The sequence below is a fragment of the Bombina bombina genome, chromosome 7 (assembly GCF_027579735.1).
Source record: "Bombina bombina isolate aBomBom1 chromosome 7, aBomBom1.pri, whole genome shotgun sequence".
Classification (NCBI taxonomy): Eukaryota; Metazoa; Chordata; class Amphibia; order Anura; family Bombinatoridae; genus Bombina; species Bombina bombina.
In genome coordinates, this window is record NC_069505.1 from 394,817,464 (window position 1) to 394,834,755 (window position 17,292).

Sequence of the window (17,292 nt, forward strand, 5' to 3'; positions counted from 1 at the left end):
ATTCTGGAGGAGACTACTGTGGAGGAGATCCAAGACAGGACCAAGGCTTTAAAACTGGCTAATACCTTCATTTGTGATGCCAGTATGCAGGTAGTACTTCTAGTCTTGCCATTCTTTCTCGCAGAGCCTTGTGGCTTAAGTCTTAGTCGGCAGACATGGTTTCCAAGTCTAGACTTCTATCTCTTCCTTTTAAAGGGAAGACCTTGTTTAGTCCTGGCCTGGTTGACATCATCTCCAAGGTCACAGGTGGAAAGGGAGCCTTTCTGCCCCAGGATAAGAAGATTTGACCAAAGGGTCGCCAGACTTCTAATTTTCGTTCCTTTCGAAATGTCAAGGGACAAGAAATCCTCTTCTTCTTCCAAACCTGACACAACCTATCTGGTTGCCAGCTGGTGGGTACCAGGTGGCATAATCTACCACTGTCAGTATATACTTTTTCCCGGAGGGGCGGGAGAATGGACCAGTGATATCTACAGCTACCCTGCTGAAGGGTTCGTCAATGATGGGGAGGGGGTGTAAGGAGGCTTTGGAATGGTCCCCTGTCTTTCCTACTCTCTGGCACACTTCACAGGCCCTGCAATACTGCCTAATATCCCCTGTAACCCCTGCTAGGGGAAAGTCATGCCCTATACAAAGCAGGTCGTACCGATACTTCTGTGGTACCACCAGCTGGCGCTTTGGCAATGGCCCTTTCTTTCTCTCGGTAATCCTGTACAGGAGCCCTCTCTCCCACTCAAAACGGCCCCCCCGGGCCCTTGGGTTCAGTCCCTACCCGGTCACGGTAAGGAGCTAGGGTCGGGTCACTCAATGTCTCCTGGGCCAAGTCAGTTGGGGACACCCAGGAGATCTGGTCGGTGGGCAGGGCTGGAGTCGGGGTGGATTGGCTTACCTGAGTCCCCAGATTGTGTGCCGTGGCCTGGCGTCCGGCTTGCTGGCGGGTGGTGACAGGGCAAGCATCCGTTAGGTTATCCCACACAAAGGCTGAAGCAAGGTGGCCGAGGTCATTTTCTAACAAGACCTCGGTGGGCAGATGGCTCATGATCCCTACTTCCACAGCACGGGAGCCGGCACGCCAATCCAGGTGCACCCGTGCAGTAGGGAGGGATAAGAAGTACTGTACCCCCAGCCACACGAACTGTGAGAGATTTTCCGGTTTGGTCCGAGTTGGGGACCAGATGTGGCTGGACAAGGGTGACTGTGGCTCCACTGTCTCGTAATCCCTGGGTCATCTGGCCATTGATCCAGGTGACCTAGTAGTGATGCAGGCGGTTGTCGCCGGTTGCGGGGTTCACCTTAAGTAGGACCCTGACCTCCTCTTCTGCCCAGCCGGCATAGACTGCAGGGCCCTCTGCATCCAAACAGTGGGTGGTGGCTCTGTAACCTCCGGCAGGAGCCCTTGTCCACTGAGCCGGAGGGGGACTTAGTGGCTTCTGGCCGGACAGTCCCGTCTGATGTGGCCCGCCTGTCCGCACCCATAGAACCCTTGGGGTCAACTGGGCCCAGAGGGGCAGATAGGTGCCGGTCTGGTCTGGAGGTACTGGGTAGGCACCGGAGGGTGGACAGGGGTTGGAGCGAAGTGGGTCAGTGGTCGGGGCTCAGGGATGGTCTGATGCCGGGCATCCAAGTACCGATCAGCCAAGACGGCTGCTTGGTCAGCTGTTTTGGGCCCCTTATCTTTAACCCAGTCCCATACCTCTGCCGGGGAGTGGTTGTAGAAGTGCTCCAACAAAAAGAACTGGGTAGATTTGTCCAGGGTAGTTACATGGCAGCCTGTGAACCAAGAGTCCAGGGACCGGGTGAACCGGTGGGTACACTCTGTGAATGGCTGCCCCTCTTGCCTCTTTAGTTCCCGGAACTTCAGCTGGTGAGCCTTCGACGTGAGACCATAGCGGTCAAGGATGTGCTCCTTAACCCGGTCGGCATTGGCAACACCCTGCAACTTGCACTGGGTCTCGAACACTTGGAGGTAGCTGTCAAACTCCTCTTCATTGTCTTTGAAGGCTCAAAAAGCCTCATGGGGTAGCTTCTTCTGCTGGGGAGGTAGATCCAGAGGGTCTGGTATGGCTCCCCCCATAGACTTTTGGATCTCCTACATCTGCACCCGGGTGGCATCTGCGATTATCCGAGTGATAACCTCCTCAGGTGGGGCAGTCCCATAGAGGTCCAGCCACCACTGGATCTCTCTCTGGAGTTGAGACATTGTGGTCTCCCTGGTTAATGCCTCGCTGGGCCGTTTGCTATCCCGGCTGCTACTGGCCTCACTAGCCCGATTGCCTTTCATGAGTTCGGCTATGATTGCCGCCTTGGACATGTTGCTGGCAACTTTCCCCTGGGTTTCAGTGTACTCTTCTTGAGTCCAGCGTACTGCTGCTCCATCCAAAGAGGGATTCAGTTTGTGGTTTGGATGTTCCAGGTAGACTGAAGCATCCCACCGCTGCCAACCAATTTTACAGATACTGGCTACCCCGACTGGGTAGCTCCGCCAAAGGGTCCTTCCTATACCTGGAACATGCCGCGATGTAGCGGAGAAAAGTCATTATAGCGGAGCCCACCCAAATAACTAGACAGACTAGAATTCAGATGAACCAAAAGAACTGCTTTATTAGAAAACACACTCTGCTAAAATACACACAACGGGTCTTATCTGACTCCCAGATCTCCCGCCATTCCAGACAGTCCTGCGCCTCTATAGGAGCCACAGTCCCATAGCGTCCCCACAGTACTTAGGTCACGGTTTCGGGGTAAGCCCGGGGGAGCGGGTGTCATTGGAAAGCCCCCAGAGTTACGGCCTGGTAAAGATATGGAGGTGGGGGTGTCCAAAACCCATTTCCCAAGGGAGCTCCCTTCCGGCAATCACCCCACCACTGGTCCTCCCTAGGGGCTACAATCCCCAAAAGGGCCGCTGGAGCATCCTGGGGTAAAGGTTAGTGGGTGTCCGGGGTGATGCGGCCGACTGGCAGTACCAGGAGCCCGGCCAGCCGGAGAGGGGTTAGGAGGGTGTATTGGGGTGATGTGGCCAACCAGAAGTTCCAGGAGCCCGGCCAGCCGAGAGAGGTTTTCCCGGTCAGAGATCAGCTCTTTTCTGACAAAGTACAAACGCAGAACAGGTAATAGGAAGAGTTTGGGTAATCGCATAAGCTCTCCAAAGTCCAAATCCGGTGAGAAAAGGTGAGGGGCTAGGTAGTAGGGGGTGGAGGTTTAACCTTGGCAGTCTGGTATCCGTGACAGGAGGTATCTCGCATCCTTCGGTGGGCGAAGTCTCACAACTGCCACATTTCTGCCATTCATATCCCAGGTGTGGACAACTGGGAAGCAAATTACCCGAGCAGGCAGACGTTTCACCCAGGGGAGTGGGCTCTTTATAATCCGGAGGTATTCTCAATGATAACCCTCAGGTGGAGGGTTCCAGAGTTGGACCTGATGGTGTCTTGTCTAAACTCCAAGCTTCCCAGATACGGATCCAGATCAAGGGATCCACAAGCAGTTCTGGTGGATGCTATAGTGGTTCCATGGGATTTTGGTCTGATTTTCCTTTTTCCTCCATTTGCCCTCCTTCTTTGGGTGATAGCAGGTATCAAACAGGAGCAGGCTTCAGTGATTCTAATTGCTCCAGCTTGGCCTCACAGAATTTGGTTTGCAGGTCTGGTGAAGATATTGTCCTCTCCCCCATGGAAATTACCGCTGAGGAAGGACCTTCTACTTCAGGGTCCTTTTCTACATCCAAATCTATATTCTCTGAAGCTGACTGCATGAAGATTGAACGCCTAATCTTGTCTAGACGAGGTTTTACTGAAGGGTGATTGACACTTTGATCCAGACTCGTAAGCCACTTACTCGCAAAATTTAGCATAAGTTTTGGCGCACTTACCTTTACTGGTGTGAATCTCAGGGTTTTCCTTGGTCTAAAGTAAGAGTACCCCGTATTGTCTTTTCTCTAGGAGGGTCTGGAAAAGGGTTTGTCAGTCAGTTCTCTGAAGAGTCAAATTTCTTCCCTTTCTGTTCTGTTACATAAACGTTTGGCAACTTACCAGATGTTCAGTCCTTTGTTCAGGCCCTGGTCGGAATCAGGTCTGTGTTCAAACTTGTTGCTCCTCCTTGGAGCCTTAACCTTTTTCTTCGGGTTCTGCAGCAGGCTCCATTTGAGCCTTTGCATTCTGTTGATATTAAATTGTTGTCTTGGAAGGTTTTGTTTTTACTAGCTATTTCTTCTGCTCGTAGAGTTTCAGAACTTTCGGCTCTACAGTGTGATCCCTCTTATCTTGTTTTTCATGTGGATAAGGCGGTCCTTCATACCAAATTTGGATTTCTTCCTAAGGTGGTTTCGGACCGCAACATCAACCAGGAAATTGTTGTTCCTTCTTTGTGTCCTAATATTTCTTCTCAGAAAGAACATCTGTTACACAACCTGGATGTGGTTTGTGCTCTAAAAGTCTATCTCCAGGCTACTAAGGAATTTCGTCAATCTTCTTCTGCCCTTTTTGTAGTATTTGCTGGCAGACGTAAGGGCCAGAAGGCCACGTCAACTACTCTTTCCTTTTGGTTGAGGAGTGTCATTCGTTTGGCTTATGAGACAGCTAGACAACAACCTCGAGAGGATTTCAGCTCATTCAACTAAGGCTGTTTCTTCTTCCTGGGCCAGGGAGCTACTAGAGCAACCACAAACTCCGTCTGAAGACGCCTGAACCTCTGAAAATATCTGGGGAGCTTGCTGTTCAGCCGAGAAGCCATCAGATCTAATTATGGAAGACCTCATCGATCCACAGTCTGATAGAAAACTTCCAGGTAAAGAGACCACTTCCCCCTGATAGCGACTGGGAAGTCGGTTTCGCAAATACTCACCCCTGGATTAATAACTGCATAGATTGAACAGAGATTAATCTCTGCCCAAGACAAAACACAGGACACCTCCCTATCTGTGCATCATTTTCCCCCGTTCCTTTTTTTTTCTTGCTCTTGTCCTTTCCTACCTTTCTTCTTTTCCTTGCTTAGCTATACGTCAGACTGATTTGCCAGTTAGGTGGGAGGGTTTAAGGGTACTTGGAGTTTTGGGAATCTTTGCCTCCTCCTAGTGGCCAGGAGTGGAATTCCGAAGAGTAATGGCTCATGAACTCTGACCACCATGAGAGAAATTAATTTATCAGGTAAGCATAAATTATATTTCCACTGTAGCACAGTTTAGTTGACATTTTTTCTATTCCTAGGGTTCTTTGGTATCCAGGAAACAACCATTCCCTGTCTAAGGTAGATGCAGAGTCGGACAGCTTCATGAATATCGCCTTGTGGATCCTGAAGCATATGAATGACTGAAGAACTTCTCCCTTGTGGATTCTGTCTCCATAACCCGCACTGACCAATGGACTTGTATTCTGGGCCTGTACATATTTGTAGGATGTGGTTAATAGTCTGGACTTATCAGTTGGTTAGATATCCATTGAATGTTAGAAATCCTGCAAGAAAAGGGTCAATGTCCCAGTTTGAAAAGAAAATGCTGCTTTATAAAGCATACGATTGCACACTACTTGGATGTACACATTTAATCAAAAGGATATTGTAATAAAATAAGCAGCATTTTATAAAAGTTTATTTTTATTTGAAATAAAAGTTAAAGGGACAGTTTTCCACTTTATTTTTTTTCTCCCCTTTAATTTGCTCACAATGATCAATTTTACCTGCTGGAATTGTAATTAAAGGGACACTCAGATGATTCAGATAGAGCAGCGATTTTAAACACCTTTCCAATTTACTTCCACTAACAAAATGTGCACAATCTTTTTATATTTACACTTTTTGAGTCACCAGCTCCTACTGAGCATGTGCAAGAATTCATAGAATATATGCATTTGTGATTGGCTGATGGCTGTCACCTGATGTAGGGGGAGTGTTAATTCATAAATTTGTTAGAAAAAAATATCTATTCATTTGAAGTTCAGACTAAGTGCTATTGCATTCTCTTATTATCATGCATTTGTTGTTTATGCAAATTTACTGTATTTACTGGTCCTATAAATTGTTTGCAATTTTTACTTTTACTTCAGCATTTGAAATATCTGCTGAGGACAATTAGGAACAGATATAAAAACAGGCAATAAAAGGGATGTGCAAACAAGGCTGTGTAGAATCCCTTTAAGATTACTTTAAAAGGGACATTCCGGTGAAAATTGAAATGCACATAGATGAATTACATATTTGGATAGAAACATTTTTGCAATATAAGCGTATTAGCAAAAATGCTTCTAGTAAAACTTATTACATGTGAAGCATAGCTAGATAATCTCAGAGCACCAGCATTTTATATACTGTAGCTGCTCAGAGCACCAGTGGGGCTTGTATCATGTCAGCAATTAATAATCTGTCATTACCAGATGGTACTAACACCTTATGCTCTCTGAGCAAGTGCTGTGATTAAAATGCTGGCGCACGGTGCATACTTAAATACACATTTGAAATGGCTATACCTTTTATTAAAAGCATTTTTGCTATTACATTTATTTTACAAAAATGATTCTATTCAAAACTAAAATGCATCCATGTGGATTCCAATTCTGGCTGGCATGTCCCTTTAACAGTCTTATGTTCAACACAGTCGTCTTTACAGTTTTGTTTTTTATTGCCGGTTTTATCTCTGTCGTTAATTGTCCTCAGCAGGAGGCAGATTAAAAGGGACAGTAAACAAGAATTTTCAAACAACTGCATGTAATAGACACTAATATAAAGAATAATATGCAGATGCGGATATAAAAGTCCAGTATAAAACTTGCTTAGAAGCTCTCAGCCTAACCAGTTTTGAAAAGGTTAGGCTGGGACACCACTGAAATTTGCTGGAAAGCAAGAAGAAGAGCAGACCGTCCCCTACATATTAAACATTACACAACCAGGTGTCTGTAGACATCAGTATACCTCTAAATGTTGGGGCTTGGTTAGGAGTCTAAAAATCAGCACAATGTTATTTAAAAATAAGCAAAACTATACATAGTTACAAAAACACTCACAGAGGCGCTTTATAAATTGATCATCAACAAAACATTTATGCAAAGAAAAATCTAGTGTACAATGTCCCTTTAAGTTTAAACATGGCATGACTGTTCTGTACCCTGTATAGTACTTGCTTATTGGTGGCTACATTTAGCCACCAATAAGCAAGCAGTACCCAGGTGCTCAACAAAAAATGGGCTGACTCCTAAGCTTTACATTCCTGGTTTTCAAATAAAAATTCAAAAGTAAAACGTTCATGATTCACTGCATACAATTTTAAACAACTTTCCAGTATTTTTCTATTGTAAAATTTTGCTTTATTCTCTTGGCATCCTTTGACAAAGAATAAACCTAGATAGGCTTATAGGAGTTTAGGAGTGTGCTTACCTAGGATTACTCTTTAACAAAGGATAACAAGAGAACAAAGCACAATTAATAACAGTAAAATTGTAAAGTTGTTTAAAATTCCATGCTCCCTAGCCAATCCATTGAATTTTATTTTAACTTTTCTGTCCCTTTAAGATACTAACAAGTATGAATACTTTATAAATACATTAGCACGTTGTTTGCTGCAATTATTTTTCAATGCCCTCCACTTTATATTGAGGAGCCAATTCAACTTGTTGCTAGATGAGACATAACTACTTACTGTAATTTTCTTGGCACACTTTGGGCTCGATATTTGTCCCTGTCCATCTGGCTTCTCCTATGCCAGGCAGCAATTTGCCCCCCTGCCCACGCACAGCCAATCACGCATGGGCAGGAGCTGTAAATCTCCCCGATTGGAAGAGACCAGGAGATTGAAATTCTCCACCGGAAGACCACTGCTTGATAAATCCTGACTGCAGGTTCTCTTGTGCAAACCAGCAGTCAAAGGGGAGAGAAGGGCTTGATAAACTGAGCCCTTTGCATGTGACTGCAAAACATCTGCAGAGTTCAATTAACCTTTATATTGCAAAGTTGTTTTCTTTACTGCAAATATTATAAACATTTTATAACACAGTCTCAAAGTGTTTCATGTCCCTTTTTAAGGGACAACATCTCACAAATCAACTTTGAAAATTACAGCCGGACTAATTTCCACATTGTGAATTTTTGTGCTTCTTTAGACATATCAGGTTTATTTATTATTTTTACCTAAAACAAAGACAACAAAATTGGACATTTGTGTATATTTTATTTAAAAACAAGATTTCTATTTTACAGCATTTTATAAAAAAACAAAGAAAAAATCACAGCTTATACTTTGTATGCACTAAGTGCAGAACAATATGTGCATGCTGAGCCCTGTATGCTTGTGAAACAGGATACATTGTTTTTTACAGACTGAGAAGCAACTTCTACCGTATATATTTGTTCATGGCATTTTCTTTCTACTTTAGTAACAGGAAGTTATCTAGTTGACCCATTCACTACAAACAGATATATATAATTTAAAAAAAAGGTATTTGCATATACAAATATGTTGGCATTACAATACAACAATTTAAAATATTTTGCATTATGACAACCATGTTACACAAATTTTCACCTTAACTCAAAAAAATGTATGCAATTAAATGAAATGTGTAAAGATGCATTATGTACAGAAGAACTACACTGAAATGTGCAATAATCCAGGATTATTTTAGTAAAAACATCCCAACAACAATGTATATTTCACAACTCTCTCTTATTTTCACCCGTTTTCAAACCCCTGTCTCTATTGTTATTAGTGATTTATGTTTCAAACTTTTCTCAGTACTTGTTCCCATTTCTTGACCAATGTCCATTAAAAATACATAAACTTATTCTTAAAAAACTGCATCATTAATGTCTCTCATCTCCTTCTCCATACATTCAATCATTAAAAAAGATGTCCTATTCTCACCATTCCCCTCATTGTATCAATCTGTATCCCTATTTGCCATGCTCTCACAATTTACCCCATCTACAAATGTAAGTGCAGAGTCCAGTTATTCAATGAATAAGCACAGCTGATAAGAGACTCATTCTTTGTTCAGTTCATTTTCATGACCTTGTTAATCCAGTCCACATAGACAGAGACTCGTGTGAATATGGCTGGCTGATTCCTCTTTCCGCACCCTCTTGCAGGTATAATAACTCCCTCCAGCACCCAGCAATCTAGAGTCAGACAGGAAAGTGGGCCTCCGTAATCCCCCTAAGAAAAAGTGGGAAAATCAAGAGTGGGAAACAATAGACTAGCATTGCCTATTCCTGACCATTTCTCAAGGAAATAGACATAAACAAGTTTAATTTAAAGGACCCGTAAATACAGTATATTTGCATAATAAACAAATGCTTGATAAATAGAGAATACAATAGCATTTAGTCTGAACTTCAAATGAGTAGTAGATTTTTTTTTTCGGACAAATTTCAAAGTTATGTCTATTTACACTCCCCCTGTATCATGCGACAGCCATCAGCCAATCACAAATGCATATATGTATAATTCTGTGAATTCGTGCACATGCTCAGTAGGAGCTGATGATGTAAAAAGTGTAAATATAAAAAGACTGTGCACATTTTGTTAATGTAAGAAAATGGGAAAGTTGCTTAAAATTGCTGCTCGATCTGAATTATGAAAGTTTAATTTTGACTTGAGTGTACCTTTAATTTCAGGATCTAACAATGTGATACTGTTTCTGGCAACTAAAGTGAATTTTTAGAATCCTATTCAAACCCACACCAAATACAGAACAGCAACTGAATTCAGCAAGACATCACAATTTGGATCCATTTAAACAATATTAGGGTCATAAATGCTAAATTCTACATCATACATATAATTGGGTAAATCTTTGAAATGTTAAAAATAAATAAATCGATCAACATAAATGAATTCAGACAGATTACAGCCAGAACATTGGTGAAGGTTTGCACTTTTCTGCTTCTTAATTGGATCGATAAAATTGTAAAAATAATTTGTTAAAAGGGATAGTAAATACAAAATGGAAGCTGCATGCGACTGAGAAGTATTTGTAAAATTAATAATGCAGGTTTATTTTGCTTTTCTTTTTGTTGATTTCCTTGTCTCACAGAACACAAGGGGTCTTACTAACCAATTCAAATCCTGTATATGGTGAATGAATGAATTGTTGTTCACACATGGGCAGTAGAAAAATATAAAGGAATCACTCTCCTATTGCGTGCCCTTAAAACGGACAGTACACTGTAAAATAGTTTTTCCCTTAAAGGGACTGTCAACTCTAAAAATGTTATTGTTTAAAAAGATTGATAATCCCTTTATTACCCATTCACAATTTATTTTTGCACAGTCAACATGGTTATATTAATATACTTTTAACCTCTGCGATTACCTTGTATCTAAGATTCTTCTGACAGCCCCCTGATCATATAACTTGTCTATTCACTTGCATTTTAGCCAATTAGTGCTGTGTCCTGCACAACTCCACGGGAGAGAGCACAATATTATCTATATCGCCCACATGAACTAGCAGTCTACTGTTGTGAAAAGCTAATAAAAAAAACATGTGATAAGAGGCTGTCTGTAGTGGCTTTAGAAACAGGCAGAAACGTAGAGGTTTAAATGTTATAAAGTGTATTAATATAACAATGTTGGTTGTGCAAAGCTGGGGAATGGGAAGGCGTTATCTATCTTTTTAAACAATATCAATTTTGAGATTGCCTGTCCCTTTAATGTATTTTCAATTATGATGCAGTTTTAAATGATTATTTCTCTTGTTAAGTGTATCCAGTCCACGGATCATCCATTACTTATGGAATATATTCTCCTTCCCAACAGGAAGTTGCAAGAGTCCACCCACAGCAAAGCTGCTATATAGCTCCTCCCCTAACTGCCATATTCAGTCATTCTCTTGCAAGCCTCAACATAGATAGGAGGTCGTGAGAGTCTGTGGTGATTTATACTTAGTTTATTCTTCAATCAAAAGTTTGTTATTTTTAAATGGCACCGGAGTGTGCTGTTTTTCTCAGGCAGTATTTGGAAGAAGAATCTGCCTGCGTTTTTCTATGATCTTAGCAGACGTAACTGAGATCCATTTGCTGTTCTCACACATTCTGAGGAGTGAGGTACTTCAGAGGGGGAATGGCGTGCAGGTTTTCCTGCAGATAAGGTATGTGCAGTAAAATATTTTTCTAGGAATGGAATTGACTAAGAAAATACTGCTGATACCGAAGTAATGTAAGTAAAGCCTTAAATGCAGCGATAGCGACTGGTATCAGGCTTATTAATAGAGATACATACTCTTATAAAAATGTGTTTTAAAACGTTTGCTGGCATGTTTAATCGTTTTTTAACGTACATTGGTGATACCACTGTAATGTTGGTATAGCCTTAAATGCAGTAAAAGCGACTGGTATCAGGCTTATTAATAGAGATACATACTCTTGTAAAAATGTGTTTTAAAACGTTTGCTGGCATGTTTAATCGTTTTTTAACATATGTTTGGTGATAAAACTTATTGGGGCCTAAGTTTTTTCCACATGGCTGGCTTAAATTTTGCATAGAAACAGTTAACTGAAGCTTCCCACTGTTGTAATATGAGTGGGAGGGGTCTAATTTAGCGCTTTTTTGCGCAGTTAAAATTACAAAATGAATTATCCAGATTCCCTCAGCAGTCCCATGAATACTACAGGACATTTCTAAAGGGCTAAAAAGACTTCCAAAATCGTTTATAGGGAAGGTAATCCACAGCTCTGCTGTGGCAGTTTTGTTGTGTCTGTTTTTAAAAACGTCTATGTCATTTTTTTTAATCTGTTTTTTGCATTAAGGGGTTAATCATCCATTTGCAAGTGGGTGCAATGCTCTGTTTCCTTATTACATGTACTGTAAAAATTTTGTTTGTTTTACTGCCTTTTTTCACTGTTTTTCAAATTTTGACAAAATTTGTTTCTCTTAAAGGCACAGTAACGTTTTATATATTTGCTTGTTAACTTGATTTAAAGTGTTTTCCAAGCTTATTAGTCTCATTATTAGTCTGTTCTAACATGTCTGACATAGAGGAAGCTCTGTGTTCATTATGTTTTAAAGCCATAGTGGAACCCTATCTTAGAATGTGTACCAGATGTACTGATTTCATGTTAAACAATAAAGATCATTTTTTGTCTTTAAAAACATTATCACCAGAGGATTCTGTCGTGGGGGTAGTTATGCCGACTAACTCTCCCCACGTGTCAGACCTTTTGACTCCCGCTTTAGGGACTCACGCTCAAATGGCGCCAAGTACATCAAGGGCACCCATAGCGTTTATTTTACCAGGGGATTCTGTCGAGGGGAAAGTTATGCCGACTAACTCTCCCCACGTGTCAGACCCTTCGACTCCCGCTTCAGGGACTCACGCTCAAATGGCGCCAAGTACATCAAGGGCGTCCATAGCGTTTATTTTACAAGACATGGCAAAGGTGGTGAATAATACTCTGGCAGCAGTATTAGTCAGACTACCTGAAATTAAAGGAAAGCAGATAGCTCTGGGGGTAGATACAGAGCATACAGACGCTTTAAGAACCATGTATGATACTACCTCACAATATGCTTAGTCTGTGGGTGATTTTTTTGACTCAGGGAAGATGATTTAACCTGATTCTGATATTTCTACATTTAAAATTTATGCTTGAGAACCTCCACTTGTTGCTCAGGGAGGCTTTGGCTGCTCTGAATGAATGTGTACAATCGCAGGGCCAGAGAAATTGTGTAGACTGGAAAAATAATATGCAGTGCCGGTGTGTACTGATGTTTTTTCAATACCTAAAGAGGTTTACTAAAAAAAAAATTTTTTTTAATAAGGAATGGGATAGACCAGGTGTGCCGTTCTCTTCCCCTCCTATTTTTTAGAAGAATGTTTTCTAATAGTTACCACCACACGGGACTTCTGGCAGACAGTTCCTAAGGTGGAGAGAAGAGTTTCTACTCTAGCTAAGCGTACCACTACCTCTGGCGAGGACAGTTGTGCTTTTTAGATCCAATGGATAAAAAATGTTTATTCAACAGGGTTTTATCCTGCAGCCCCTTGCATACATTGCTTCTGTCACTGCTGCTGCGGCGTTCTGGGTTGAGTCTCTTGATGAGGCTTTACAGTTAGCGACTCCATTGGATGAATATATTTGACAAGCTTATGCTAGCCAATTCCTTTGTTTTCTGATGCCTTTGTTCATTTGACTAGACTAACGGCTAAGAATTCTGTTTTTTACTATACTGGCACGCAGAGCGCTATGGCTTATATCATGGTCAGCTGTCGTGACTTTAATAAATAAGCTACTTAACTTCCCTATAAGGGGCAGACCCTATTCGGGCCTGGTTTGAAGGAGATTATTGCTTATATCACTGGAGGAAAAGGTCATGCCCTTCCTCAGGATAGGAATCAAGGGCCAAAAAAGGTCTAATTTTCGTGCCTTTTAAAACTTCAGGGCAGGTGTGGCATCCACTTCCTCTAAGGCAAAACAAGAGGGAATTTTTGCTCAGTCCAAGGCGGTCTGGAGACAATTGGACCTGGAACAAAGATAAGCAGGCCAAGGAGCCTGCTGCTGCCTCTAAGGCAGCATGAAGGAATGGACCCCTATCCGGTAACGGATCCTATAGGGGGCAGACTTTCATTCTTCGCCCGGGCGTGGGCAAGAGATGCCCAGGATCCCTAGGCATTGGAATTTATATCCCAGAGATATCTTCTGGATTTCAAAGATCCCCCCCCCCCCAAAAAAAGGGGAGATTTCGCCTTTCACAATTATCTGCAAACCAGATAAAGAAGGAGGCATTCTTACATTGTGTACGAGATCCATCCAGTTCCAAGAGAGGAACAGGGACAGAGTTTTTACTCAAATCTGTTTGTGGTTCCCAAGGTGAGGGAACCTTCAGACCTATTTTGGATCTAAAGATCTTAAACAAATTCCTCAGAATTCCGTCATTTAAGATGGAAACTATTCGTACCATCTTAACTATGATCCAGGAGAGTCAATAGAGGACTACAATGGATTTGAAGGATGCTTATCCTCATATTGTGATGCATAAAGATCACCTTCGTTTTTCAGGTTTGCCTTTCTAGACAGGCATTACCAGTTTATAGCTCTTTCCTTTGGGATATATACAGCCCCAAGAATCTTTATGGAGGTTCTGGGGTCGCTTTGGCGGTCCTTAGGCCACGGGGCATAGAAGTGGCCCCTTAGTTAGACGACATCCTGATACAGGCGTCAAACATCCAAATACCTGACGGAGTCCAGGTTGTCAAAGTTTCTAAATTTCTGCCGTGTTTTTCATCCCATCCGCGCCCTTCGGTGGCTCAGTACATGAATGAAAATCGGCTTAATAGGTAGCGGCAAGGGACATAGTACCGTTTGCACGTCTACATTTCAGACCGCTGCAACTATGCATGCTCAGTCAGAGGAACGGGGATTACACAGATTTGTCCCCCTGTTGAACCTGGACCAAGAGACCAGAGATTCTCTTCTCTGGTGACTATGTCAGGTCCATCTGTCCAAGGGTATGACCTTCCGCAGGTCAGATGGGACAACTGTTACAATGGATGCCAGCCTTTTAGGTTGGGATGCAGTCTGGAACTCCCTGAAGGCTCAGGGATAGTGGACTTAGGAGGAGACCCTCCTTCTAATAAATATTCTGGGAGTGATATTCCATGCTCTTCAGACTTGGCCTCAGTTAGCAACTCTGAGGTACATCATACTCAGTCGGACAATATACACGACTGTGGCTTACATCAGCCATCAAGGGGGAACAGAAGTTCCCTAGTGATGTTAGAAGTCTTACAATAATTGACTGGACAGAGACTCACTCTTGTCTATCAGCTATCCATATCCCAGGTGTTGAGAACTGGGAGGTGTATTTTCTAAGTCGTCAGACTTTTCTTCCGGGGGAGTGGGATTTCCTTCGGAGGTCAAGACCAAGTAGGAGAGGGCTTTGGTGTTTTTGACAGCGCCTGCGTAGCCACGCAGGACCTGGTATGCAGATCTGGTGGACATGTCATCCTTTCCATCACGGTCTCTGCTTCTGAGACAGGTCCCTCTACCTCAGGGTCCTTTCAACCATCTAAATAGAATCAATCTGAGATGGACTGCCTGGAGACTGAACGCTTGATGTTATCAAAGCATGGCTTCTCCGAGTCAGTCATTGATACCTTAATACAGACATGAAAGCCTGTCTCTAGGAAAATTGAACATAGATATGGTGTAAATATCTGATTGTTATGAATCCAAGGGTTACTCATGGAGTAAAGCCTAGATTCCCAGGATATTATCTTTTCTCCAAGATGTTTTTGAGAAAAGGGTTGTCAGCTAATTCCTTAAAAGGGACAGATTTTTACTCTTTACTCTGTCTATTTTTTTGCACCAGCATCTGGCAGGTATTCTAGACGTTCAGGCATTTGGTCAGGCTTTGGTTAGATCCAAGCCTGTGTTTAAAACTGTTGCTCCACCATGGAGCTTAAAACTGGTTCTTAAGGCTCTTCAAGAAGTTCCGTTTGAACCTTTTTTGTTCCATAGATATCAATCTTTATCTTGGAAAGTTCCTTTTGGGTAGCTATTTCCTCGACTCGTAGAGTCTCCAAGTTATCTGTGTTACAATGTGATTCTCCTTATCTGGTCCTTCGTACGGATAAGGTAGTCCTGCGTACCAACCTGGGTTTTTTCCTAAGGTGGTATCTAACAAGAACATCACTCAAGAGATAGTTGTTCCATGCTTGTATCCTAATCCTTCCTCAAAGAAGGAACGTCTATTACACAATATTGGACGTGGTTTGTGTTTTAAAGTTTTACTTACAAGCTACTACAGTTTTCATCAAACGTTCACCTTGTTTGTTGTCTATTCTGGACAGAGGAGAGGTCAAAAGACTTCAGCAGCCTCTCTGTCTTTTGGTTAAAAAGCACAATTCATTTAGCTTATGAGACTGCAGGACAGCAGCCTCCTGAAGGGATTGCAGCTCATTCTACTAGAGCTGTGGTTTTCACTTGGGCCTTTTTTAAATGTGGCTTCTGTTGAACAGATTTACAAGACGGAGTCTTGGTCTGCGCTTCATACTTTTTCAAATTTAACAAATTTGATACCTTGCTTCTTCGGAGGCTATTTTTGGGAGAAAGGGTTTTTTTTACAGGCAGTGGTAACTTCCGTTTAAGTACCTGCCTTGTCCCTCCCATCATCCGTGTACTTTAGCTTTGGTATTGGTATTCCATAAGTAATGGATGATCCGTGGACTGGATACACTTAACAAGAGAAAACATAATTTATGCTTACCTAATAAATTTATTTCTCTTGTAGTGTATCCAGTCCACGGCCCGCCCTGTCACTTTAAGGCAGGTAATTTTTTCATTTGAACTACAGTCACCACTGCACCCTATGGTTTTTCCTTTCTCTGCATGTTTTCGGTCGAATGACTGAATATGGCAGTTAGGGGAGGAGCTATATAGCAGCTTTGCTGTGGGTGGACTCTTGCAACTTCCTGTTGGGAAGGAGAATATATTCCATAAGTAATGGATGATCCGTGGACTGGATACACTACAAGAGAAATAAATTTATCAGGTAAGCATAAATTATGTTTTAAAGGGACATTAAACACAAATTGTAAACCTACATGATGATGAACCTTCATGTCTAAGAATAATTTTGCAATGCAAACTGCAGCTTAATTTTGGCAAATGAGTATATTTTATATTTATTATTTTCACTGATTTCCCTGTCCCCCAGAACAAAAGAATCCTGCTAACCAATCACAAACTAATATTCAATACTCTGTTTGCACATGTGGAGACTGGGGTGGCCTGCCTTATTGTTTTCCCTTTAGGAGGTTTAGCACTGATTAAACTTCGTTACTATTGTAAAGAATTATTTTCCTATCATAATTGTTGATGCAAAACGTGTGACACCATATAAGCTCAGAATATTAAGTCAGCCATACATTTTAAGAGAGGAACTTACTGACAATTATATGTAGAATGGTCCAAAAAGTTAGAAGTCAGAAATATGATTGTAGCAGCTGAAGTTCTAGGATATGTCAAGCCCTGGGCTAAAATATTACTGTATTTAAAGTAAAAAATGAAAACTTTCACCGTTAACCGACATGAAACCCAACATTTTTCTTTCATGATTCAGATAGGGCATACAGTTTTAAAAAGCTTTACAAATTGCTTCGATTATCAATTCTGCTTCATTCTCTTGGTATCCTTTATTGAAAGAGCAGCACTGCACTACTGGGAGCTAGCTGAACACATATGAAAGCCAATGACAACACACATATATGTGCAACAACCAAACAGCAGCTAGCTCCCAGCTCTTGAGCCTACCTAGGTATTCTTTTTAACAAATGATACTAAGAGAACTAAGCAAATTAAATAACAGAAGTA

At 41.9% G+C, this 17,292-nt stretch overlaps 2 protein-coding genes across 8 annotated transcripts in view; one reads left to right on the plus strand and one right to left on the minus strand.

Annotated features, from left to right (window-relative positions):
• The window catches only part of APEH (acylaminoacyl-peptide hydrolase), a 62,370-nt gene extending 56,744 nt beyond the window's left edge, over positions 1-5,626 (plus strand). For all 3 annotated transcript variants that reach the window (XM_053721129.1, XM_053721127.1, XM_053721128.1), the window contains exon 22: positions 5,202-5,626. In XM_053721129.1, the coding sequence (XP_053577104.1) occupies positions 5,202-5,307 (106 nt within the window). In that variant the 3' untranslated portion in view covers positions 5,308-5,626. The remainder of the gene's footprint in view (positions 1-5,201) is intronic.
• Positions 5,627-8,129: 2,503 nt separating this feature from the next.
• Positions 8,130-17,292, minus strand: part of MST1 (macrophage stimulating 1) — a 193,495-nt gene continuing 184,332 nt past the window's right edge. For all 5 annotated transcript variants that reach the window (XM_053721135.1, XM_053721132.1, XM_053721130.1 and 2 more), the window contains exon 19: positions 8,130-9,133. In XM_053721135.1, the coding sequence (XP_053577110.1) occupies positions 8,972-9,133 (162 nt within the window). In that variant the 3' untranslated portion in view covers positions 8,130-8,971. The remainder of the gene's footprint in view (positions 9,134-17,292) is intronic.